The sequence below is a fragment of the Myotis daubentonii genome, chromosome 15 (genome assembly GCF_963259705.1).
Source record: "Myotis daubentonii chromosome 15, mMyoDau2.1, whole genome shotgun sequence".
NCBI classification, from domain to species: Eukaryota; Metazoa; Chordata; class Mammalia; order Chiroptera; family Vespertilionidae; genus Myotis; species Myotis daubentonii.
In genome coordinates this window covers 45461183-45486172 of record NC_081854.1, presented here as the reverse complement: position 1 = coordinate 45486172, position 24990 = coordinate 45461183, and the positions used below count along the sequence as shown (strand labels likewise).

The window sequence follows — 24990 nt, the reverse complement described above, 5'->3', positions numbered from 1 at the left end:
CCCCTAGAGTCTAGGGCCTAGACCACTGCCACCACCATGCAAATAGAAATAGGATATAAGGGAATGAATGCCTGGGTGGAATGGACTCAATATTCTGTATACACGCCCTAAATAAAAGCGACTGTTAATGCTTGCGCTGCCGGAAGGCTAGAGGCCCAAGTGGTCCCATTCCCATTCGGATGGACCTCAGGCAGCAACAGGATGGAAAATGTGCTTGCCCTGTACCAGGAGGAAACAGCCTGGAAGAAACGCTTCTTGTAAGACTCTTGCCCTGTTGTTCCCATCCAACAGTGTTAAAGAGCTAGGACCCGCCCCCCGCCCCCCTAAACGATCTTGCCCATCCTCTGATGTAAACTATACCCCCTGCCTCTCAAGGGGGAGAACAGTGTTCATAGTTTATGAGAAATTTATCCGGATGTGTAAATGGCCGAGTATCCTCAGAAGCCCATTGTTCTGCACTGTGGATACCCCTTGCTGGTGTCTGGCGGTATTGTCAGGGACCATTGCTTGCAGCCTTGCCCAGCAGTTGGAGCGGAACGTGCACTCTGATACAATTGGCTACCCCTTTCACTTTGGCATAGGGTAAACCTCTTTCAAAGGACAGACAGACCAGGAAGAGGAGAGAGAGTCCAGGGGGCTCCTTGGATCCCCATATTTACACAGATCCCATTGGGCACTATTCCTAAATCTCGTGCCAAATGAGTTTACGGCTAGAAATCAGGTTGCTGCAGGATTTGAGTCTGTCCTGTGCTGGCGGTCCACTGTAAACAAGAATGTGGGTTGGAGTAATTACATCTACTATAACCAGCAAAGGATTGTTCACTGTACTCAAGGTTCAGTTAAAGGCATAGCTGAACAACTAGATGCCACCAGCAGGATGACGTCGGAGAATAGATTGGCCGTGGATATGATTCTGGCAGAAAAGGAGGAGTTTAATCTTGGGGACCAGTGTTGTACACTCACCCCCGACAACACAGCTCCAGACGGGACCATCACTAAGGCCCTGCAGGGATTAACAACTCTAGCTGATGAGTTAGCTGAGGACCTGGGATTGAGGATCCTTTCTCTGATTCAGCGATGGTTTGGAGAATGGAAGGGAATGACAGTAGTGGGTATTATATCATCCCATGTATAAGGGGTCTTATCTAAAGGTTAGTGGAAACCGCATTGACCAAACAGCAAAACAGTCTTCTCCTAGACACTGCAGAGCATGAAAGTCATGTTATAGCCGAGTTTGAAGAAAAGGGTTAAATAAAGAAGAGGGGGGTATTGTGAGAAGAAACAACGCATTTTCTCTGCCAAAGAAGGGAGTTTAGGCAGCCTTCAATTTGGCCCATGTGACTTGCAGCTCCTTTGAGGGCCACCCTTTTCAAATGGCAAAGGTCAACCCCTTCCTTTAAATTAGCCAATCGCGCAAGACTGGGAGCCTAAGCTCTTCCAATCAAGAGTGAGGGACAGATCACGCGCATCAGGGATAAAAGCCTGAGTGGACCGCCCACCTGCTCAGTGTGCGTGTGCTCCCAGACCCGTGCCGCACACCCTCCTGCAGGAGTAAAGGTGTTTGCCTTGCTGTCTGGCTCCCTCCTGAGTATGCTACCAGGACCCCTGATTTCGGGGGCTCGCCTTATTTCTAACCGTTGAGAGAGGGCAGCCCTTCGTGATCAATTTCGTGGAACTTGGAGAAAGACTTGCTGAGAAGTCTGAAGACAGCATCTCTCCAGACCTGCCTACACTGCCCCTAATTGTTTTCTAGAATCCTTTTTATTGAATTATCAGAGTGTAATGGAAGAGTCGATGAGAGTCGCTGCGAAGTTCCAAGGCCAGGGCTTGCTGGGCGGAGGAAGACAAAGCCCTAACGGCTCCCTGGGCCCAGCGATGGTATAAAATATGTATTTTTACATAACTGGGAGGAAAAAATAAACGAACAAGGCCGCCCCAGGGGGAAAACGCCTCTTTCTCTATTTCCATTATCTTGTTTAATGCACAGTCCAGTCCAGCAGGAGCCTCAGTGGGAAGGGAATACTGGAGCCTTTTCCCTCCGAGCCTCCTGGTGGGTTAAGAGGCAGGGAGAGCCAAGATGCAGAAATGCAAATGGCCTGGGCATGTGCTCAGAAACCCATTAAAACTAAGGGGCAGATGGGGAAAGTCATTAAAATGGAGGGGACAGACAGGTTGAGGGGAACTGAGCTGACCCTAAACAGTCTTGCTTTGAGACATTGCTTCTCTTCTGGGGCTGAGAAAGTAGCTTCAATGGACTCAGGTTTACCTTTAAGCGCCTCTGGGTGAACTATTCTAATAAACATGGTCTTCCCCATGTGGAAGGGGGTGGTCCTTTCCAAAAACAACCTCCACACCAAACATTTACGGAGTCCTTGCTACTAGGTGCCAAGTACTCTGCTAAGTGATTTTCTTGCATTATCTCCTATCAACCCATTTGTAGAGATGAGAACACAGTTAGTGAGCAGCTGACTCCACACTGGGCTGTAGAGTGAAGGGAATGATGGTGCTCTTGTCAGGGTAGCCCAGTGGTTGGCAAACTGCGGCCCCTTGTGGCTCTTCCACAAAATACTAGATGCGGGCCACACTCAACAGGCCAAAGAGCTGCATGTGGCTCGTGAGCCGCGGTTTGCCAACCACAGGGGTAGCCAAACCACGCAGATGTGGCTGGCCCCTGGAAAACATTTGCATGTCTATTCTTTTTGTGATCCTACAATTATTTTACTGGGGACAGAATTCTCTAGAGAAGGGTATGGTGGCTATGGTGTGGTGTTAAGAGACCCAGTCTGGGGATCAGGAGATCTCAGGGTCTAGTCTTGGCTTTGACATTGATTTGCTATGGGACATGGAGAGTTATTTGCAAATAACAGGTTTGAGTGATCTCCACTTTTTAAAAATATATTTTTTATTGATTTCAAAGAGGAAGGGAGAGAGAGACAGAAACATCAATGATGAGAGAGAATCACTGATTGATCCACTGCCCTGCACCCCACCACTGGGGCCCAGCACCTATAGTTGCTATTATTATCACTCATATCTACAGAGCTATTATGGTGCAGGAAATACTGGTCTCATTAATTGTATGGCAACCTCACAACATAGGGAGGCATTTGCGATTATTATTCCCATCTGGAAGGTGTAGAAGCTGAGTCCTGCCCGGTGAACTGATTTGCAGACAAGAGCCAGCGGAGACCCGCAGTTACAAAGACAGAACGAGGTGAAGGGGGGACCCCAGGTGTTAGTGAGCCACCCGCTGCAAGGCCGGCTTCCAACTTGGTGGTAACAGCAATCCCGGAGCCCCTGCACCCAACCCTCGTGCTACCACCCGCGGCCCCGCGGGTCGGGCCACCAGGTCAGCGAGAGGCCGGGGGCGGGGGCGGGGCCGGGGACGGGCCGTCCTCCCGGGGCCAGCGGAGGAAGCCGAGGCCGCGCCGGCCGCTCATTGGCTGTGGGCGGCAGGTGCAACTTCAGCCAATCAGTGGTGCCGTGGGCGGGGCCTCACTTGCTCACCTGGCGGCTGCGGCGCAGCCCTACTCAGTGGCGCTGGGAGCCTCCGAGCACCTGCGTGTTCCTGGAAGTTCCGCCCGACCCAACCCTCCCGGCCCGCCATGGGCCCTCCGTGCCGCAGCCTCTCCGCGCCCCTGCTGCTGCCGCTGCTGCTGCTGCTGCTGCAGGTACGTCGGGCCCCTGGCTTTCCGGGGACGCCTTCCGGGCCCGTCTTCCGCGCCCCGGCCCCAGTCCCTCCTCCGTCTCCTGTCGTCCCTCCCGCTCTCCTGTCGTCCCCGCTCTCTCTCTTCCTCCAAGAAAGTTTGGGTCCAGAGGCCCCGGAGCGGCCTAAGCCGGCGGCGCCCGGGACCGGGCGGGGCGGGCGCGGGTGAGAGCGAGTGCGGCTCTGCCCACCGCCCCTGCTCCCCGCGGCGGGCGCGCTCGGTGCAGGCTCGGGGGACTCCGGTTCGGCTGCGGATTGGGGAGGGCGGAGGGGGGCGTGCAGCCGAGAGGGGGAGGGTATGGAAAGGGGGAGCCCCGGTGCGGGTGCAAGGGAGCCAGGGGTAGTGGGGCGGCCCCCGAGGTCACGCAGGAGGAGTCGATAGAAATGCGGGCACCTGCCGGGTGAGAACGCGAGGTAAGTAGGTCTGGGCGGCCCCGGGGTGAGAAAGTGAAAAGTTGTTAGTTAGGGCGCCCAGGGTCCGGGAGCCAGACCAGGAGCGGGGGCGGCCCCGGGGGGGGGGGCGGCAGGTGGAGTTGGGGAGCAAAGGTGCCTCCAGGGAGACGGAAGGAGACGGAAGGAAAGGGGTGCCGGGTCGGGAGGAGAGGACCCCGCAGCCCCTCTCCCGGGCGTCCCTGGGGGCTCGGCGGCCTCGGGTCCCGGGATGAATTCGCCGCGGTCGCCTGTCCCGGGGGCAGCGGCGGGTCCCTCCCACGATCCCGACGCTGCGAGCCGGGGAGGGGCGCGCAATGGGGTTTCGGTGTGGGCCGGAGGGGACCCCCCCAAGTCACCCGGCCTCGTACTTTTCGCCTACCCCAGGTCCCATCGCGGCTCTGCCAGGAGCCGGAGCCCTGTCGCCCCGGCTTCGGCGCCGAGAGCTACACGTTCACGGTGCCCCGGCGGCACTTGGAGAGAGGCCGAGTCCTGGGCAGAGGTGAGCTCCCGGGACGGCGGGTGGGAGTGGGGAGGGTCCGGGTTTGGCGCCCCACATCCAGGGGCTGGGCTGGGCAAGCCCCTCTTCCGTGGCTCAGAGGACACGCCTTTGGGGTGTACACAGATGTGGGGGGTCTAGGCTTCGGTCTCATTGAGCACGGCGGTTGCGGGGGGGAGAGTTATGTTGCTGGGAGGGGGCACCTGTTGGAGGCCTTCAGGGTGCCGCCCATTGTCCTGACCCCTTTAGAGACGGGCTGTCAAAGATCTAATACGTGTGGGGAGGGCGGGGGAAGTGGGAGTTCCCCGTTCACAGATGAGCAAAGGGAGGCTCAGAGGGCGGGCCCGCTCGCTCAGGGTCGGCGGCCGGCGGAGTGGGCATTGGGACGCGCCGCGCTCCCAGGCCCGGTTCTGCACCAGCTCAGGTGGCTGGGGAGCCCGCTCAGTTATGAAGCCTTGGCTTTTGCTCACAGCAATGAAAACGTTTGGATACAGGTGGTACCCCCTCCCCAGGAGTAATGTCTTTTTCTTTTTCTTTTCTTTTCTGGGCTTTATTATCGCTGAGATAATCAGAATTCTAGAGTCTGCTTTGTTTCATTCCACGGTGGCCCTGGGGCGAAAACAAGGGAAGGTTGGTTTCTCTTCTGGTTTCACCGATTCCCAGATGCTTTTTTTTCCCCTTCCCAAACCGCTTTCTCCTCCCGCCTGATTTTAGTTGATTGGGCGAGTTATCATAACAATAAGAGAAACACTTTTTGAAGCCAGAAATCACCCACAATCCCCTGAGGGAATTCATTGCTTATTCTTCTAATCTTGGGCCACGTGAAACATCTACAGCTATCACCCTGTTGTTTGAAAAAAAAAATTTTTTTTTGAACTTTGGAATTTGTTCCAATAGTGGGTGGCATTCCCTCCCAGTCCTCCCCACCCTCCCCCCTACAGAGAAAGAAACTGAAGCTTGATTGATTAAAATGTGTTTGCTTTCCTGAGGCCCGTGTGTGGCGTGTGGAGCGTTCTATGGGGTCAGGCAGGAAGTGTTTGCCGGATTTTTGCCGTGGGTCCGTCTTACTTGGCCAGTCCCTGCTTGATGTTCTGCCCCACCCTGTGCTAGGCACCTGGGAATGAACTGAGATAGAGGGATATTCCAGCCCTGCCCTCCGCACTGCCTGCTCCCGCAGGTTGCTAAGAATGTCCCAGCACCCACTGAGAGGGCACAGTGGGACATGGGTGTTTTGGTGCCTGGAATGTTTGATGGGTATCAGCGGGCCGGGAGGATTGGCTTCTGGAAGGAGTCAACGCTGACCCAGCCTTGAAGAAGGAAGGGCTCAGGGATTAGAAACGGGAGTGCGTGTGCAGGTGTGTATGGGGTGCCCCAACACACGTGCTGGTCACTGTGTTTTCTGGTAGCGCCAGGGGTGGGTGGGATTCGTTTGTATCCCTCTTGTGTTTGACCAATAATACTATTGTGACATATTCGTCATTATTATTAATAACGACACCTATTGGTTGCTGTTCACTGGACGGTGGGGCAAGTGCTTCCCGTATTTTGCCTCCTTTCATCTTCCCAAGAGCCTGAGGAGGGCGGGCGCCATTGTTCTCCCGATTTGGAGACGAGAAAACTGAAGCAGAAAGCAACGCAGTTGTCTGCTCAGGGTTTCCCGCTGGCCCCTCTCCGGCTCTCCCTTCTCGTCTCTGTAATCTCAACAAGGAAAGAGGGTGCTCGGGGAATTCGCGTCCACTGCGAAGCGGACTCCATCCCCCCTGTGTGCCTGGAAGAGCGGAGGTGTTGACAGGGCCCACCCTAGAGGAGGCGGTGGTGATGGAGACAGCTCAGACCAGGTGGGAGGTGGAGGGGTCCGCAGCGGGTGGTCTTGATGGGAGAGGCGGTCTCCACCAGCTGCTTGTGTGGCTGGTTTCAGGTCCCTTTATGGCCGCACACCCGTATCCACTCAACAGATTTCTTGACATTTCACTTTGGGGGGCGTTTTGGTCTATGGCAGGGGTGGGCAAACTTTTTGACTCGAGGGCCACAATGGGTTCTTAAACTGGACCGGAGGGCCGGAACAAAAGCATGGATGGAGTGTTTGTGTGAACTAATATAAATTCAAAGTAAACATCATTACATAAAAGGTTACAGTCTTTTTTTTTTTTTTTTTTTTTTTTTTTAGTTTTATTCATTTCAAACGGGCCGGATCCGGCCGGCGGGCCGTAGTTTGCCCACGCTGGTCTATGGGGTCCCTTCCCATCAATCCAGTGTGGAATTACCCCAGGACAGAAGTGCCCTTGTGAGAAACCACATAGGGGACCACTGGGAACTGGCTTTGTGATTTAAAAAAGCAGGGGGCGGGGTGGTTTAGGGAGGTGGCCTCACTCTCTTAGGACCGTGTAGAAAATGTAGGAACGTTACATTACCACCAGGCTTAAACATTGGCCCCAGGGAGAATTTGCACACAATCGCAAGGTTCCATGGGCATCCCTCACCCCCAGTCTATCCACGACACCAGGTTAGAACCCTGGGTGGAGTTCCATGGCTCCTGCGTTTTAATTCTTTGAAAGCGGCCCACTCCAGAGCCCAGTGGCTCCGTGGAGAATTTGCTGCACGGGAGTTTGAAAACAAGGACCCTGTCACTTTTTTTTAAAAAAATATATTTTATTGATTTTTTTACAGAGAGGAAGGGACAGGGATAGAGAGTTAGAAACATCGATGAGAGAGAAACACCGATCAGCTGCCTCCTGCACATCTCCTACTGGGGATATGCCTGCAACCCAGGTACATGCCTTTGACCAGAATCGAACCTGGGACCTTTCAGTCTGCAGGCCGACGCTCTATCCACTGAGCCAAACCGGTTTCGGCAGACCCTGTCACTTTTTGTCCACCAGTGACCACAGAGCGTCACAAGTAGGATTTGGCTAAACTCGGGGGGCTTTGGGGCATTTTTGTGCCCCATGAGATCCTTGTATTTGTTCTATTGGTTTCCCTCCACGTTCTAGAATGGAGAATGTTTTAAAAACAACCCCCCCCCCAAAAAAAAACAACCTAAAACACAAACCAACCCAGCTGTAAATGGGTTCTTTAGTTTCTGATTATCTTCCCTTTTCTGAGCACAGGTTGGTTTTCAGGTCTCACTCCGCTTTAAGTCGACGGGAGGTGGTGGGGAGGAAGGCGGCAGGGTTTGAAACCCATGATTTCCTTGCTTTGCTTCCTCTGCCACCTGGCTTTGGGCAAACAAGGCTTGTATTTTGGGTCTGAGCTCTGGCTGCATGATGGATTGACCTTGCTCACAGGCACCCACCTGCGTGGATTAAGTACACCCATTTCCTCTTCTTTCTAAAGGATGTGCTGAAAGGTGGTGGGAACCTTATGCCGGCCCCCTAATTAAATGGGCTTTAAAAAAAAAAAAAAAACCAGAGAGAAACCTGCTTTGGGATGATCTTACATCATCAGATCCCCACTCCCCCACCTCTCAGACTCCTCACCATCGCTTCCCAGAGGACTCAAGTCTGTGTCAGAGCTCACGGGGAGGAGACTACTCGTCCTCCTGCCCTTGCCTTTGTGTCTCACTAGGAGCCGAGGCCCGAGGCCCCGGGCCCTGCACGGCCATTTAAGGAAGGCTGCTGCTCCTGCCCTCCCTCGCTGCCAGCCAGGTGGTTATGGAAATCCCTGTTTGCTCTCCGGGGCTTTTTATTGAGCCAGCCTTTTCTTCCGAAATGCTCACCTTGGTGTCTGTTACGCATTCCCTTCCAAGCGTAGCCCCAGATAAGCCAGACGCTGAAGCAATCAGCTCTCTCATCTCCCAGAAGCTGCCAAAACCCAAAAGTCCCCGGGAGGCGCCTGTCACAATCCAGACTTCTGGGTTTCCACGCTGCCCCAGCTTCCATCTCCTCTCCGGGCTCTGGGCTTTCAAGGAGATGAATGAAATTCGTTTGGCTGGGTGGGGTGGCTCTCTTAAGTACCTGAAAGATCCGGGTTTGAATTTCAGCTATTAGCTGTGTGACCTTGGGTAAGTCAGTTTACTTCTGCGAGCCTCAGTTTCCCCATGTGTGAAATGGGAGGCAACAATACAGGTTTGCCATGAGAATTAAACGTTCCTATTCATTCAGTCGTTGAGTCAACCCCTGACTATTGAGTGCCAGCACTGGGCTAGGCCCTGGGATTACCGTAATGAATAAAGCAGATGTGGGCTGGACATAAAGGCAAGTGGGACAAATGTAAAGAGATAAGGGAAGAAAAAAAAAAGATAAGGAGTCATGAAATGGTGGCTCCTATTTCTTAGGGACGGAGTAGGCAGTCAGATACCGTTTTGAATACATGAATAAACGACTGAATAAATATTGACCACTCCCGCAGGCCTGGCTGATCCTTTTCCTCTTAAACTCTGTGGCCTCAGGCCAGCCCTAGCCGGTGGTTGTAAATGGGCAGGGAAGAGTTGGGGCTGTGGCTCTTGAAGCTTTGTGATAAGTGTGTCCCTGGGATACAGTGTACTGAGTGCTTCCCTCTGAAAGCCTCGGAGGGCAGAGAAAGGAGACCTCAGATTCGGAAATGGAAGGGCAGTTAGTCATTTTTAAGTGTTTTTCATCTTTGGTCAATTAGAAACAAATAGGGGTGGCCTTTCTTCCTCTCTCTAACTTGTTTCCCATTTATATACCTCAGCTTACGCTTGGCAGGGCTTTAGGTCCCTTCTCTTTCTGCACTTTCCCTCTTCCCTTTCCTTCCTCTTAATCTACCTCCAGTCCTCCTCTTCCCCCGCTAGGCCCTGCCAGCATCTTCCCAACATTTAGAGGGTTCTTGAGTCAGACTGCCTAGATTGCAATCCAGGTAATGCCCCTTGCCAGCTGGGGGACATTGGACAAGGACTCTCTAAGCCTCTGTTTTCCCATCTGTAAAATGGGCAGAATAGTATCCAAGCCATAGGGTGTGTCAAGTACTTAATGAATATTACGCCTCCTCCCCTCCCACCCCACCCGCCTCGAGTATTTGGTGCTTTCTGTTTGAGGCACCTCCTCCCATGTGTTTTACCTCCAGTTCAAACCTCTCTCTGTGCTTCCCTCCTGCCCAGCAAACCAGCCAAACCAGTTTCCTCAGTCTCTCTGCTTCTGGTTTAAAGCAAACACCACTCTGCAAACAGTGACTAGACCAAAGTGCCCTTTGCTGGGAAAGGAAATTCTGGTATTGCTTGCCACTGTGCAGTGCGCTTGGGGTGGGCTGAAGCGGGTTTGCCTGTTGACCTGCTCGTGAATATTGTTTAGAATCGGCGTGGGAGGAGTGGGGCCAGGAGCACCTGGGGGTGGGGAAGTCAGGATGACCGTAGACGTTTCAGTTTCTGCTTGGTTTGTAAAAGTATTCATAATCCACATGCTCAAGGATACCAGTCTGTTTTCCCGTTGCCATAAACGCTCTGCCCCAGCCCCTGAGACTCTGGTTCGCCCACGTGGCTCAGCATCGAATCACCTGGAGCACTGCAAAAACACAGATATGCCCGCCTGCTAATTCCCTGAGCTACAGTCCCAATTAGTTCCTCACAGGTAATTGATTTTATTGGTCTTTTGTGTATCCTTTTTTTTTCCCCAGGGTTTCCTTATGGGAGCACAAAAGGAGTCATTTCTTGATGCAAACGTAAATTTAATAATAATCTTTTTATGTAAAGAGGGTGGGGTTCTGGACATGGCACTGGACACCTCCAGCAGCTAGGTCACACAGGTTTGAGTAAATACCTGGTGCCAGGCAGGGTGTGGGCATCGGGTTGCCAGCCTGAGCCCGGGGATCCCAGGGCACCGCTGCCTGGGGAGCGGCACGGCTGGTCATTCTGCCGGGCTGGGGACGGAGAGCTCTGTGGGTGCGAGTGGAGCAGGTGGGATGGGAGGGGGTGGGGCGGGGGGACCTAAAGAAGTAGCCAGGGCACAGACTTCTTCTGCTGACTTAAGGCCCAGCCCCTGCCCGCAGGGACATTCCAGAAAATCTCTGAGAGAAAGTGTCCAGGGGTTGTAAGTCCAGTCCGTTTACTCTCAGGATTCCATGGGGTGGGGACACGTTCAGCGGATGCAAGGAGTGGTTTCACCTGCGAGTCTTTGAAGAATGAGAGTGCGTCTACATCAGCCAGACAGAGAAGGGGAAAGAGCTCTCCAGGAAGAGGAAATGGGGTGCCCAGAGGTGCAGCAGGGCATAGTGGAGTCAGGCTGGCTCTGTGCCTTCTGGAACAGGGAGGGTGGCTTATAGGAGGAGAGGGTCCCTGATGAGCTGCCTAGGTCGGCCAGGGTTAGGCCTGGACCTCAGTCTGCAGCTAATAGAGGATGTTCTCTTTCTATTCCTTTAGTAGGCAAATCATGCATTTGATTAAAAAGTGGAAAAGTCTTGCCCTGGCCAGTGTGGCTCAGTTGGTTGGGCCCTGTGCACCTCAAGGTTGTGGCTCGATCCCCAGTTGAAGGCTGGGAGCATGCAGGAGGTGGCCAATCAATGTTTCACTCTCTTTGTCTCTCTCTGAAAATCAATAAAATATCTTTTTTTGAAGGGAAAAAGTCTCCACCTCATTCTACTCTACCCAGTTCTTCCCCACAGCACAGATAATCAATTAGTTCGTAGATAACTGATTTTATTGGTCTCTTGTGTATATTTTTCAGGGTTTCCTTATGGGAATACAAAAAAAAAGTCATTTCTTTATGTAAACATAAATTTAATAACAATCTTTTTACTCAAAGAGTAGCGTAGGGATAACACTGTTCCATACCTTCGTTTTGCCCAACAGTACAGTTGTGTGTTCTCTCTCTCTATATCGATCTTCCACATTCTTTGACTTGATATAGTTGCGCGGCAGGGATGTGCCATAGTCTTATTTAACCTGCCCCCGATAGACACTGGGTTGTGTCTGATTTCAGAAGACAGCACTCCAGGGAATAACGTAGCATATATGTCCTTTTGCACACATCCTGGTGGATGCAGAAGGTAAATTGCCACAGATGGGCCTGCGGGGTCAGGGCACGTGCCTTTGTAATTTTGACAGATAGTGCTCTTCGCAAGGACTGTATCAGTTCGCTGCCCTGCCAGCGTCTAGAGACAACCTGTGTCCCAGTGTCCCCGTGGGGCTTTTAAGCAAAGGTACTGGGAGCCTGTCTCCCTGAAGTCAAAATAGTTTTGATTTGAGGAAAGACATTAAGATTCCAGCAGCTAAGTGGCTCTAAGCAAGAGTTAATTCTAGCAGCTTCTACTTTGCACTCATACTGGGAACAGACAAGAAAGAGGAACCAGTGGGGAAGGAGAAAGTTTTTGGTTAGGAGAGTGGTGAGTGAGTGAGGACACAGAAGTAGGTATTGTTATCAAAGAAGTGCTTGGGAATTTCAGGTCTGGAGCTTGGAAGAATGCTAGTCACCGGTTTAAATATGGGTTTGGGTAAGAAATTGGTGTTTTTCCTTAATCAAACTGGAGCATAAAATGATAGAAGGGCTATACTGACAGCATGTATTTGGGGGTGGCCAACAAGTAAAAATAGAACTATTTCTACCCAGTATGAGGTGTGGGTCCTGCAAAGGGCCTTGTAGACTTGATGGTTCAGCTAAGCCTCACCGTGGCGTAAGTCAGGAATTGTCATTATCCCCTGCTCTAGAAGAGGAAACAGGCTCAGAGAGGTTGGACGACTTGCCTGAGGTCACCCAGCTGGGTAATGGCAGCGCTGAGGCTACAGTCCTGGGCTTTTTTTTTTTTTTTTAAAGATTTTATTGATATTTTAGAGAGAGAAAGTGAGAGAGAGAGAGAGAGAGAGAGAGAGAGAGAGAGAGAGAACATGGATGTGAGAGCTTAATATCAATCAGCTGCTCCCTGCATGCCCCCTACTGGAGATCGAGCCCAGGCATGTGCCCTGACCAGGAATTGAACCAGCAACCTTTCAGTGGATAGGATGACATTCAACCACCTGAGCCACCCTGGCCAGGGCAACAGCCCTGGACTTTTATCTTTCATAACCTGTGCTCTCATCGGTACCCCTCTGTGCCTTGTGCCAACCAGCATCTCCAGTGGAACCTAATTCACCTTTCTAAGGCAGCAGTTTTCAACCAGTGTGCCACAAGAATTTTTAAGACAGGCAATGCCTGACTAGTCAGGGGCCCTGACCTTTTCCTTTGGATTGCCAAATAAAAAAAAATGACAGCTTGGCCGGTGCGGCTCAGCCGATTACTGGTCAGGGCACGGGCACACGCCTGGGTTTCTGGGCTCAATCTCCAGTGTGGGGTGTGCAGGAGGCAGCCTATCAATGATTCTCATTATTGATGTTTCTCTCTCCCCCTCTCTTCCTCTCTGAAATCAATAAAAAATATATTTTTAAAAAGAAACGTTAAAAAAGAAACAAGTTAACACAATAGCTGTCCAGTATGAATGTATCAAAATTATATCTTTTTTTTCATATTGCCAAAAAATGTTTATTTCGAACTGCAGATATTAGCAATTTGTTCATGTGTGCCAGGAGATGGAAAGGTTGAAAATCACTGTTCTAAGGGAAAAGGATTCCCTCCTTGTACCTTTGCATCTCACCAATTTTAATTGTGATGCTGGAATTCAGTCTCTTTTGTCTTTGACAGATCTCTTTTGTCTTTCGATTTTGGGCAATTTTCAGCCTCTTTCCCTTTTTTAAAAAAAAGATAATTCTTTTTTAAATTTATTGATTTGAGAGAGAGGGAAAGAAACATCCTGTCGATGCATTCATTGGTTACTTCTTGTTATGTGCCCTGACCTGGGACCAAGTCTGCAACCTGGGCCTATCTGGACGATGTTCTAAACCAGTCTAGCTATCGGGTCAGGGCAGAGCCTCTTTCCCTTTTGACTTCCATCTCCAAGTAAATGCTCGGCGAACAGCACTTATTTTCCCTTCTGTCTGTCTTTTCAACTGAGTCCCTGAGGATGCAATTATTGTGGCATTTAGATTGGAGGGTGGGAAGAAAACTGTCCTAAACAAGCTCATGTCCCACCTAGGGCTCACTCAGGGTGCAGGAGCCGGGCAGCGATCAGGGTGTGGCTCCCTCCCCGGAAAGAGGGAGGACTCCCCACATGCAGTGAGCTCTGCTCTGATGTTACTTCTAGGACCGAATGGGGCCTGCCTGGAAGGGTTGAACCTGTTCCCCAGGAGCAAAATCATAAAAGGTAGCCAGCACAGGACCCCGTGGGATAATTGGCCGAGGCCGAGATAATAATTACTGGGCTTTGTAATTAGGAGAGCTTGTAACAAGCCGAAAGCCTTTCAGTTATGTGATACCGGGGCAAGTTGAAGTCTAAGGACCTCTGTTTCTGTGGTTTGGCATTGAAATGCGCTGATATGCCTTGTCTGTTCCCAGAAGAACTTTCCCAAAAGAAGTCTGAGAGGGTCCTCACTTAGCTTATTGCAGCGGCCTCCTTTCCGGTGTCTCTGCTTCCCCTTCACTTCCCCCGACACAGTCTTTTCTCTACCCAGCAGAGTTAGAACATATCCGTCTCACTCAAACTCTGCCCGTAGTTCCCATTTTACACAGACTAAAAGTCAAAGTCCTTGCTGTGTCTTACAAGGTTTCCACGATCTGCCCCCTAATCACCTCTCTATCTCTTCCCCTCGGTACTTCCTGACTGAGCCTAGAGCACACAGACACACTTCCACCACAGGCTCTTCGCCCTGGCTGTTACTGCTGTTTACAGAATTTCCCCCTGCTCTCCGCTTGGCTCACTCCTAACGTCCTTAAGTCTTTGCTCAAATGTCAACCTCTCAGTAAGGCCTTCCTTGAACCCCCTATTTGAGACAGTAACCTCTTCCTCCGAAACTCTTCTTTGTTTTCTTTTCTTTTGCAGCACTTTTCACCATCTAACATCCTATGTACTAGTATTTCACTTACTTCTGTCCATTGTCTCCTTGCACCAGGACATAAGCTCTAGGAGGCCCGGGATTTTTTGTCTTACTTAGTTCACAGGCTGTATTGTATCTATCATAGCGCCTGGCACATAATAGGTACTCAGTAGTATTAATGAATGAATGAATCAGGTTTCAGAGTGTGTGTGTGTGTGTGCGTGCGTGTCTTTTGCTTTTAGAAGCTATTCCACTATGCTTTTTTAAAAATATTGAGATAGCCCTGGCTGGTTTGGCTCAGTGGATAGAGTGTCAGGCTGCGGACTGAAGGGTCCCAGGTTCGATTCTGGTCAAGGGCCCATGCCCAGGTTGCGGGCTCGATCCCCAGTTGGGAGTGTGCAGGAGGCGGCTGATCAATGATTCTCTCTCATCATTGATGTTTCTATCTCTCTCTCCCTCACCCTTTCTCTGTGAAATCAATACAAATATATTTTTAAAAAATTGAGATATCATTGACAAATAACAGTTTCAGGTGTAATTGTGCCTTTTGTTTTAAAGAAAAGAGGGGACCTTTTCAGTAGGAACCACAGAAAGAAACAAAGAGGAGGGGCTGTTCTCAGGGCATGTGTCTCTGCTTGGCACTCCCGAGTTTCTCTGAGCCCTGCACACCCCTGATGTAACCTTACCTAATTGTCTTGTCACAAAACAGCTTGCAGTCTGGAGTCTAAAGGTCAGGTGAACATTTCTGCCTGGGTGTAAGGAAGCACCAGATCAAAATCTAAACAGCGATCTGAGCCCGCCAGGGCCATCTGTCTGGTTTCCTATTGTCTGAGTAACACCTTCCTTGAGCAAGGCTCCCAGATACACCCAACACCTCCTCCTGGGTATCTGCAGTGTCCTGCAGGCCCATTAATTGTTCAAGACCCGGTGTCCATTCTCCTAGTTCTTGGCAATGAAAAGGAGCTTGGAAGGAACTTGGTGAGAGGTGCGAAAAACGCAAAGACAATAACCTGAGGCTAACTCAATCAGCTCATGGCCACGATAAAAACCTCACAGCTCTGAAATCCATCTGATCACTCAGTATTCATTGAGAGATATTATAGGACAGTATTTTATTAATCTTGATGTAAGCAACATCACCCTGCTTTCAGGAAGGTAACTGCCTAATGGGCAGAGTTGCCAGATTTAACAGATTAAAAATACAGGACAGCCTGACCGGCATGGCTCAGTGGTTGAGCGTTGACCTATGAACCAGGGGGTCACGGTTCAATTCCCGGTCTAGGCACATGCCCGGGTTACAGGCTTGATCCCCCGTGTGGAGCGTGCAGGAGGCAGCCAATCAATGATTATCTCTCATCATTGATGTTTCTATTTCTCTCTCTCCCTTCCTCTCTAAAATAAAATATATATATATATTTATTTAAAAATACAGGACAACCAGTTACATTTGAATTTTAGGTAAATAAGGACTAATTTCTTTATCAGTATCAGTAGGCCCCATGCAATATTTGAGAGATACTTACTAAAAAAAACAAAAATTGTTGTTTCATACTCAATTCTCTTTTTTTAAATATATTTTATTGATTTTCTTACAGAGAGGAAGGGAGAGGGATAGAGAGTTAGAAACATCGATGAGAGAGAAACATTGATCAGCTGCCTCCTGCACACCCCCTACTGGGGATGTGCCCACAACCAAGGTACATGCCCTTGACCGGAATCGAACCTGGGACCCTGCAGTCCGCAGGCCGACGCTCTATCCACCGAGCCAAACCGGTCAGGGCCCTACTCGATTCTTATCACAAGCAACGGTGCATTGACTAGTCCTTCCCACTTACTATGTTTCCAATAAGACATGAAACATCACAACAGCCAGTGAGAAGCCACATTTGTTGACCCTGAGAGGCTGAGTAAGGTATGGGTGGGTCATGGGGACAGGAAGTGGCAAAGACTGGCTGCTGGTTCTGGTGGCTGCTGGACTCCAAACCTGTGCCCTTTTCAGCCAGTGTGTGAGCGCCAGGTGAAGGGGGTGGATGATTCCTGCTCCGAAGGCCTCGGCGGGAGAGAAGGCCTTCCGGAGACAGAGGCAGTCATTTGGGCATTCACTGAACAATTTATGTTGAGTGCCTGCCGGCACTGGCTCTGTGCTGGGCATCGGGGATATATGGGATGAAAGAGACGAAATCCCGCCCTTGTGGACTTCCCTTCTAGTCGGAGGAGACAGAAGGAGGCAGAGAGATGGCGATCTATGGAGGGAAAAACAGCATATATAGCAGGAAGGGTGTGCTGGTGGGGAGAGAGATGCAGGAGTCATCGCTAAGAAGAATGACATCTGTGAAAAGACCTGATAAGTGAGGTGCTTAATAGACGTTGGAATTGGACGGTGTTTTGAAGGAGTTGGACTATGCACATTCTTTCACTCCATATTGGTGCCATTTAAAAAGACTATTCTCGCCGTAGCCGGTTTGGCTCAGTGGATAGAGCGTCGGCCTGCGGACTGAGGGGTCCCAGGTTCAATTCTGGTCAAGGGCATGTACCTTGGTTGCGGGCACATCTCCAGTGGGGAGTGTGCAGGAGGCGGCTGATCAATGTTTCTCTCTCATCGATGTTTCTAGCTCTCTATCCCTCTCCCTTCCTCTCTGTAAAAAATCCATAAAATATATTAAAAAAAATAAGACTGTTCTCTGAGCAGGCATTTTTCTAGAGGAATAACCCTGAGACCTAATTGTCACCGCGTCTCCTTTAAAGGGTATGCCGTTCAAACCAGGATCTATACTCATTCCGAGCTACTCACTCATTGGCATGTTGCGCAAGAGGAATATGGTTCTAGTCTAGTTTTCTTAACTTCTTCATGGCGGGGGGAGGAGATTGTCCTATAAATTGGCATCATGACTTCTTGGGCATGAGTTTTTTTGGGGGGGGTGGTGTGAGGTGGGAGGAGGTATATGTATATTGGTGTCATAGGACCCGCTAGTTAGAATAAAGTCTGGATTCAGTAAGAAGATTTTCAAAGACTGCAAACTTCCTCCCCCACAAATTCTTCATCACCATTGTGTGGGCGTGTTTGAAAAGGGAACGAGATGACCAACTGGTGTTTGTGGGAAATGCCGTGGCTTTCCTATTGAGAACGTCACCCACTGAGTCAGCGGAGGGACATTTATTGGCAGGTGGAGCGAGGCTCTGAATCACCGACATTGAGAGCCTCTCCTGTAAGGCTATCGGTATCAGAGGTTGAATCAGCTGTGACATCACCCTCTCACCGTCCCAGGTACTCTCGGTGCCATTCTTACTCATAAATCCCCGGAGATCCTGGCCCTCGATCCCTTCATTCTTAGCAAGAAGCCTGGGGTTTCTGCAGCGGTGACTGTGTCCAGCAGTTGCTTGGTGAAGTTCCTGTGTCCAGTTTTCATTACCACCCCAAACCCCGGGCTTGCAATCATGACTAAACTTTCTGGAGAAATTAGACTTTGTGGGTGTACCGCCTTCACCCTTTGCCTTCCTAAGTCTGCGTTTATAAAGAAAGGCTCTTCTATGCCTCGCACGTGGGTGTTTCGGAGCTTGTCATCTGAGCCTTTGATTTGGAAACGTCCCATGTGAATTGTGCTGAGTTTTCTTTGGACTTTGGAGTGAGTGACGATTTCCCTCTCGCTTTTTCCCTCTCGCTAATCCTCTCACTTGAACCGTGGACACACGTCAGACTTGGGGAGGCGGTTCACCCTAGGAAACTGTACTTCACTTACCAGGTGTGAGGCTTTCCTCCTGGTTTCAGCGGAGATTGGAGGTCAAGGTTGTGACTTTAATCTTCAGCACTTATTTCTCTTTTAACCTGTGACACAGAGGAACACGCTTTCCCCAGGCCTCCCTCTGAGAGTGAAGATGAATGGGGAGGGCTGCAGTGAGAGGCCTGATCGGATGGCTTCAAATCCCGTCTAGCTCTTGTTTGCCACGTGACGGTGGGCGAGTTACTTAACCTTTCCGTGCCTCAGTCGCCTCACCTGTGACACCATCGCTCCTGCCTCACAGGGTTGGGATGAGGACTCAGTGAGTGCACATACATAAAGTGCGTTCAGTGCCTGGCACAGAGCAAACACTCTGACGTATTGCGTTTTCACTATGAGGCCTTGAGAACTGTATCAAGGAAGTGAAAAAACACACGATAACAGCCAAAGGAGCCAGAGAGAATAAGGATGAGGAAGGGGTACACCCCCTGGTCTGTTTGCTCCTTGCCTTCCCCAAATCTAAGACATTCCTCTGGACCCAACACCCACTGTGCAAATTGTTTGCTGCCAATCAGGTAGACCATCAAGAAGCAACTCTTGCTAATTTATAGTCACGCCTATTTGGTTCAATCATCCTATGAACTTGATTCTAGTATCATCTCCATTTTACAGAGGAGTAAACTGACACTCAGAGAGAGTTAGTGACTTATCTGACGCCACAAAGCTAGTAAATGGCAGGCAGAGGTTAGAACCCTGATCCACTGACCCCAAAGCTTAGGCCACCACCTGTGTACTGTACCTACCTGGCTAATGCTTCTTTGTGAACTCTCAGGTCCCTTGTCATAACCACTAGAAAAATCATATATAAATATATATATATTCCCAGTTATTCCCAGTGTTTCTTGAATTAGATATGCTTACCCCCACTCCCCTAACTTAACTCAGAAAGTATCATATTATACACACTGTTCTTGTTTACTTGAAATAGCTTGGAGAGTGCCCTCATTTTTAACGGATGTATAGTATTCCATTGTAGCCCTGTATTGACGGATACTGGTTGTTTCTGGGCTTTTGCTGTTAAAGCAATGTCAAGAGCATTTTAGAGGCTGTGTGCAGGAGAGCGTGCAATATGGAGGTCTCCGGCCTCTGGATTTTTACCGATTGCAGGGCACAGATTCCTTGCTGGACCCGTCTGGGCATTGGAGAGGGACCAGTGGTCGGCAAACTGCTGACCAGTTAGTCAGCAGAGCCAAATGTCAACAGTACAACGATTGAAATGCCTTTTGAGAGCCAACTTTTTTAAACTTAAACTATATAGGTAGGTACATTGTTATTAACTTAATTAGGGTACTCCTAAGGCTTAGGAAGAGCCACACTCAAGGGGCCAAAGAGCCGCAAGTGGCTCTCGAGCCGCAGTTTGCCAACCACGGGATTAGGCAATTAGGGTTTTCTGATGGTAAATAGGATCAGCATTGGTATGGAGCCAGGGGCAACTTCTCACACCGAAGCTGCTGAGTTATTCTTGCAGGGGTCCCTGCCCCGCCTCCCACTGTGCCCCTCAGTAGTTCTACAGGCTGTGCTTGCCCCCGGATCCTTAAGCCGCCCGGTGGGGAGCTGTGTGGATGACTGACTCCCCCAGCCTTTGCTGCTGGCCTTTTGAGAAAGCTGAGAACTAGTTAATCTGCTTTCAACTACTTGCAAAGGCCATATCCTCCATGTGGCCCACGGAGAACAGAATAAAAGGAAAGGGGGCGGAATTGCAGCAGGAGGGGCTGGTTCTCAACCTGCTGGCCCTTTAAATACAGTTCCTCATGTTGTGACCCAACCATAAAATTATTTTCGTTGCTACTGATATGAATCGTAATGTAAATATCTGATATGCAGGATGGTCTTAGGCGACCCCTGTGAAAGGGTCGTTCCACCGCCAAAGGGGTCGCGACCCACAGGTTGAGAACCGCTGGGCTAGGGGCAGACTTCTGAAATCGGTTGGAAGCCCTGGACCCGCCTGTTGCAAACACTGGCAGCTCCTTCAACAACTGTGCCACCCGGATCCCCCGTGGTCGCACCAGGTCATCTGCTTGTCCCCCCTCAATCCCTTGCCATGGGAGCCCTGTTCCGGACAGAATTCCAGGGTCTCTGTAACCTTCAAGGACCGTCCCTCTAGGTTCAGCATTAATCTCACAGAGAAAGGGTCTGTTTTAGAAAATCCGTTTATTGGGAGCAAAGTTAGAAGGAGCCTTAACCGAGTCATGTAGTTTCTCAGTTTACACGTGAATTTGGCTGTTTCCGTGCTGTCAGGTGGCTGGACCAGAGTCGCACAGCTGATAGGTGTCAGAATTAGAATAATAACAACATGGTTAATAAGCAAGAATCATAATGTTCGTTGCACTGTCCGCTGATTGAGTCCTCAACGACTCATGTAGGATTTCGTTTTGAAATCCCTGCACCAACCCTTGGGGTCGGTACGGTGACAGTTCCATTTTCAAACAGTAAAACAAAGGGTCACCGGCTCATGGCCTGGGGCCGACGGGAAAAGGGAGCCTCCCAGCCTGGCCCGCGTTTACCCCTCCCCGTGCCCAGCAGCTCCGTTTCCGGGAACGTCTGCCTTCTAGGTTCTTCACTTCTGGCCCAGGGAGGAGCCCCAAGGTCCACCCCAAGTCCTTTACTGGTTCTGGCCTTTGGGTACATGAAGCTTTAAGATCCCTTGGCTCCTTTGAAAGCCCAGAATAAAAGGGGTGTTACTGACCTCACATTGGCTTCCATTTTAAATCTGAATGGTGAAGTGTATCCAGAGATGAGTTTGCAAGCCATTTCAGAGTTTGATCGACTCCTTTAATTGTTGTTGTTATTTTCTTTTCTAAGCGACTACTTAAAGTTTCTTCCTAATCACTTTGGGGGTGGGGGTGAGGGGTGGGGTGGAGGGTAAACCAGTGAATGCCACCGCTTTTGATTGACCTCCCTACCAAGCTTGATGGGAGGGAAACTATTGTGTGTGTTTTTAAAAATTCATAATAGCGGTGATGGATTGGGGTTATGTTGAAAAAGGAGGGAGGAATTTGGCTGGTGTGGCTCAGTTGGTTGAGCATTGTCCCATGCACTGAGGCTACCGATTCGATTCCAGGTCAGGGTACATGCTGGGTTTCAGGCTCAATCCCCAGTAGTGGGTGTGGAGGAGGCAGCCGGTCAAGGTTTCTCTCTCTCTCAAAATAATAAAAACATATTTAAAAAAGAAGGGGTGCATTAGAGATACACACTGCCATGTTTACAGATGGAAAGCTCCGTGTCTGGGTGGGTAAGAAGCTGGCGGTGTAAATGCCGTGAGACCGCCATGAGTTCAGGGTTGTGGGAGCTGGATATGTGGGGTCCATTATACTACTTTCTCTACTTTTGATTATGTTTGGAACTCTTCATTATAAAGTTTAAACAAGTTTTGCAAGGAAAACCTGAATAATGATCTCTAATAGAGAATTCGAACACCTCCCCCTTCTTGGTGGCTGATGTTAGCCATTTGGTGTGTATCCTCCCGGACCCCTTTCTAAGCATTCACAGAACATGCGTGCCCATATCTGTGGGGTTTTAAAAAAAAAAATTGGGGTGTTGCAGAAATGGAAATATGAATTGTTCTACAAAGTGGAACCATCATAATACGGAAAATTTTACACATCAATCCTGGAACCCTGTCCCCCTCCATTCTCTGTGACCTGAGGAAGGTGTTTTTAATATCATAGAAGGCAAATGAGTTCCCCTTAGTCCGGTGTTTGAGTGCCTACTGTGTGCTCGCATGAGGCTTCCCCTGTCCCGAGGGCTTTGGCGATCTGTCCGGGAGCTTTGGAAACGCTGAGATGCTGAGCTATCAGACAATGGGCGCATTCAGACCCAGGTGGGGTTAGACCTGTGTGGGCTGGAGCAGCTGCCGCAGAGGTGTTGGGTGGCATGTGAGCAGGACGGGGGTGGGGGGTAGGGGGTGGGGGGTGGGGGGGGGAGCAGTGGGAAGGGAGGGACCTCCCATGCAGATTCTGGGGGTTAGGAATATGACAGGGAATGTTTGGATGGTGACTAGCAGCTCAGGTGAAACTCAGCTTTCTGCCCTGGAGCCACACCAGGAGGGTGAGGGGCTGTGAGGAAACTCTCCCTTAGCCCTTCCCCTGGCCCCTGAGGCTGACAGGGTCAGAACAGGACGGTAATGTGGCTGCCTGGCTGGGTGGGGCCCTGCTGGCAGAGACCCTGGCAAGCTGGGAGAACAGGAGCAGCAGGTTCTCCCTCTGCCTGCCCTGGGGCCCGGGACCCAGTCAGTCCCAGGCTGGAGCAGCCTGGAGTGGGCCACAGAGAACGGGAGGTGAGCCGCACCGTCCGTGCCCCTCAGAGGCCAGCGTGGTCTGGCCTGGGTCATCAGACGCGGGGCCACCCCCCTGGGCCACTGCCGCCCCAAGTGCTTATCCAGACTCTCCTCCTCCGTCCCCAGCCTTGCTCCCAGGTGCCCTCTCAGCCACTGGCGGCAGCACCCATCTGTCCAGCCATTTGTCCATCATTCACGCTCTTGCTCATTCATTCAGTCAGTCATGACTGAGAACTGTTATGAGCCCAGCACTGTTGTGGGACAGGGGATACCGCAGAGAACAGACATATGATGGATCTCCTCCCGGGTGGAGTTTGCATTCTAGTGTGTTGGTGGGAACAGGCAACAAACATAATAAATATGTAAGACATTTAGGGTACTGCGTGGCAACAAACGTTTAGGAAAAATAAATCTGAGTGAGGAATTACTGAGAAGCCCTGGGGGGCCATTGAAGCAAGGATCCGAGGGAAGTGAAGGATCCGAGGGAAGTGAAGGATCGGGTGAAGGGGGATCTAGATGAGGGAACAGCAAGGACAGCGGCCCTGAGGCAGAGCGGAAGAGCAAGGAGGCCAGGGTGCATGGACTTGAGTGGCCAAGGGGCGGGCGACGATAGAGGGGCTGAGGGGACGGCCGTGCAGAGGGCCTTGTAAGGACTTGGTCTTTAACTCCTGGCTCCTCTCTCCCACTCAGTCCAGGCCCACCCACCACTTGCAGCCAGTTGGTTGTCTCCTCCCTGCCTCCATTCTAGGCAGTGGGTACTCAATAGGTAGTTGTCTGGGCGGGGCTCTTCCTAGGGCAGGATCCGGCCGGTGGTTACTAGCTTGGACCCTGAGCACAGAGGCCTAGGGCCTCTCTCAAGCTTCTGATTCACTTGGTTCAAGGTGAGGCCCATGGAGTCACATTTCTAATGATGATGCTGTTTCATCCCCAGAGCAGCCAGGCTCTCTGTCTACTCCACGAGCACACTTTCCTGTGTTCCCTGCATAGCTAGTTCATCTCTCCTGGTCAGCTCCATTGGTGCTTCCTCCAGGAAGCCTTCCTTGATTTTCCACCCCTAGCCTGGGTCGGGACATCTCTCTTCTCCCCCCACCTCCACCCACCCATGGCTATTTGCTTCCCAGAGATAAATAAGTTGTAAAAAGCAGCTTAATTTAAAGCATTCGATTCCTCTGCTTCTTAACGTTGAAGGGAAATTGTGGTGATAGCTACTACTTTTTTTGTGTTTAGCATCAGCGAGGCCCTGAGCCCCACACTGCAACTCACCTTTCAGCCTATTGAGCCTACCCCGTGCCGAGCATTCAGACAGGCCCTCGGAAGTGAGGACCCCCACCCCCGTGTGGAGTTTCTGTTCTAGAAGGGGGAGGGACAACAAACAGAATAAGTAGAATGAGAGAAGGTGGTTGCCAGAGGGAAAAGTCCGAGTAAAACGGTGGCATGGGGGCTGCCCCTGTAATCCCGCGATTGCCACAATCCTTTGTCTCCCAGGCCCAACCCCATGGACAGATGACGGACTGAGATTTAGAAAGGGGAACCGCTGGCATTTCCGGAGAAGTGGGTGGGCAAACACTGAGGGCAGAGGGAAGAGGAAGAGGGTTGTGGGGCCCAGAAGTGAGGGAGGGAAGTCAGTAGTCACAGGTGTGGAGGGGGGTAATCACAGGCCGCTCACCCCACTCCTTGGAATGTGCACCCGGAAAGCTCCGCCATTTGAAATGCTGATCAGTTAATTAGCAACTGTTATGGGCCTTCAGCTCTTCTAAGGTTTTAACCCTGTAATTCTGGGAAATAGTTCTCAATCTTTAAGACGCTTCAAAACCACCTGTGTCACTAATAAAAAATGCAGACTCCTGGGCCCCCCTTCAAGTCCTGAGACATAAATCTGGGTGGGGTTCGGGAACCTGCATTTCAAACAAGCCCCCTGGGCTCCAATGGGAGGTCTTGGGATTGCCCTTTCCAGAAAAGCTGGGCCACAGCATCCCATCCCAAACCGGCTAGAGTGTGTGTTACCCTTGAGGGGGTCTCCCCTCCAGAGCTTCAGAGTCATGAGGCCTGCGGGGGAGGGGGTTGTTTTAAACACACTCGCCCGGTGATTCTTGATTGGACTTGGGGGTGGAGGGGGTAAATCTGTGAACGCACCCAAAGTTAGGGACAAGGTGAACGTGTGTGCATGCACTTGTACAAGGCTTTTTTTGGGTTCAGAGGATCTACAACTTTCATCAGACTTTGAGGCATCCACCCACCCCACCCCCCCACGCCCCCCCCCGTCCCCCCAAAAGCTTGGCTCTGTGCAAAAGGCTTGGTTCCTGCCAGTCTGGGAAACAACCTCAGGGTCTGTCAGTTGGGAAGGGAAGGGAAGTTGAGGGCTGCAAACTCCTTAAGATACATGACAAAATGCTGGAACTCCAGTGAAGGAAGAGTTCCAGCGTGTTTGGAGAGGAGAGCCTGGATGGCCAAAGGGGCTTATTCTTCCAGCCTCCCCTCCCCTCCCCTCCCTCCCTCCCTCCCTCCCTCCCTCCC

General features: G+C 50.9%; 1 protein-coding gene across 9 annotated transcripts in view; it reads left to right on the top strand.

The window, feature by feature from the left end:
• The first annotated feature begins 3542 nt into the window (after positions 1-3542).
• Positions 3543-24990, top strand: part of CDH1 (cadherin 1) — a 92429-nt gene continuing 70981 nt past the window's right edge. For 3 of the 9 annotated variants that reach the window (XM_059667657.1, XM_059667658.1, XM_059667652.1), the window contains exons 1-2: positions 3547-3671; positions 4523-4637. In XM_059667657.1, the coding sequence (XP_059523640.1) occupies positions 3606-3671; positions 4523-4637 (181 nt within the window). In that variant the 5' untranslated portion in view covers positions 3547-3605. Of the gene's footprint in view, positions 3672-4522; positions 4638-24990 lie in introns of all 9 variants that reach the window. The other 6 variants (XM_059667659.1, XM_059667661.1, XM_059667660.1 and 3 more) reach the window with 4 other exon arrangements.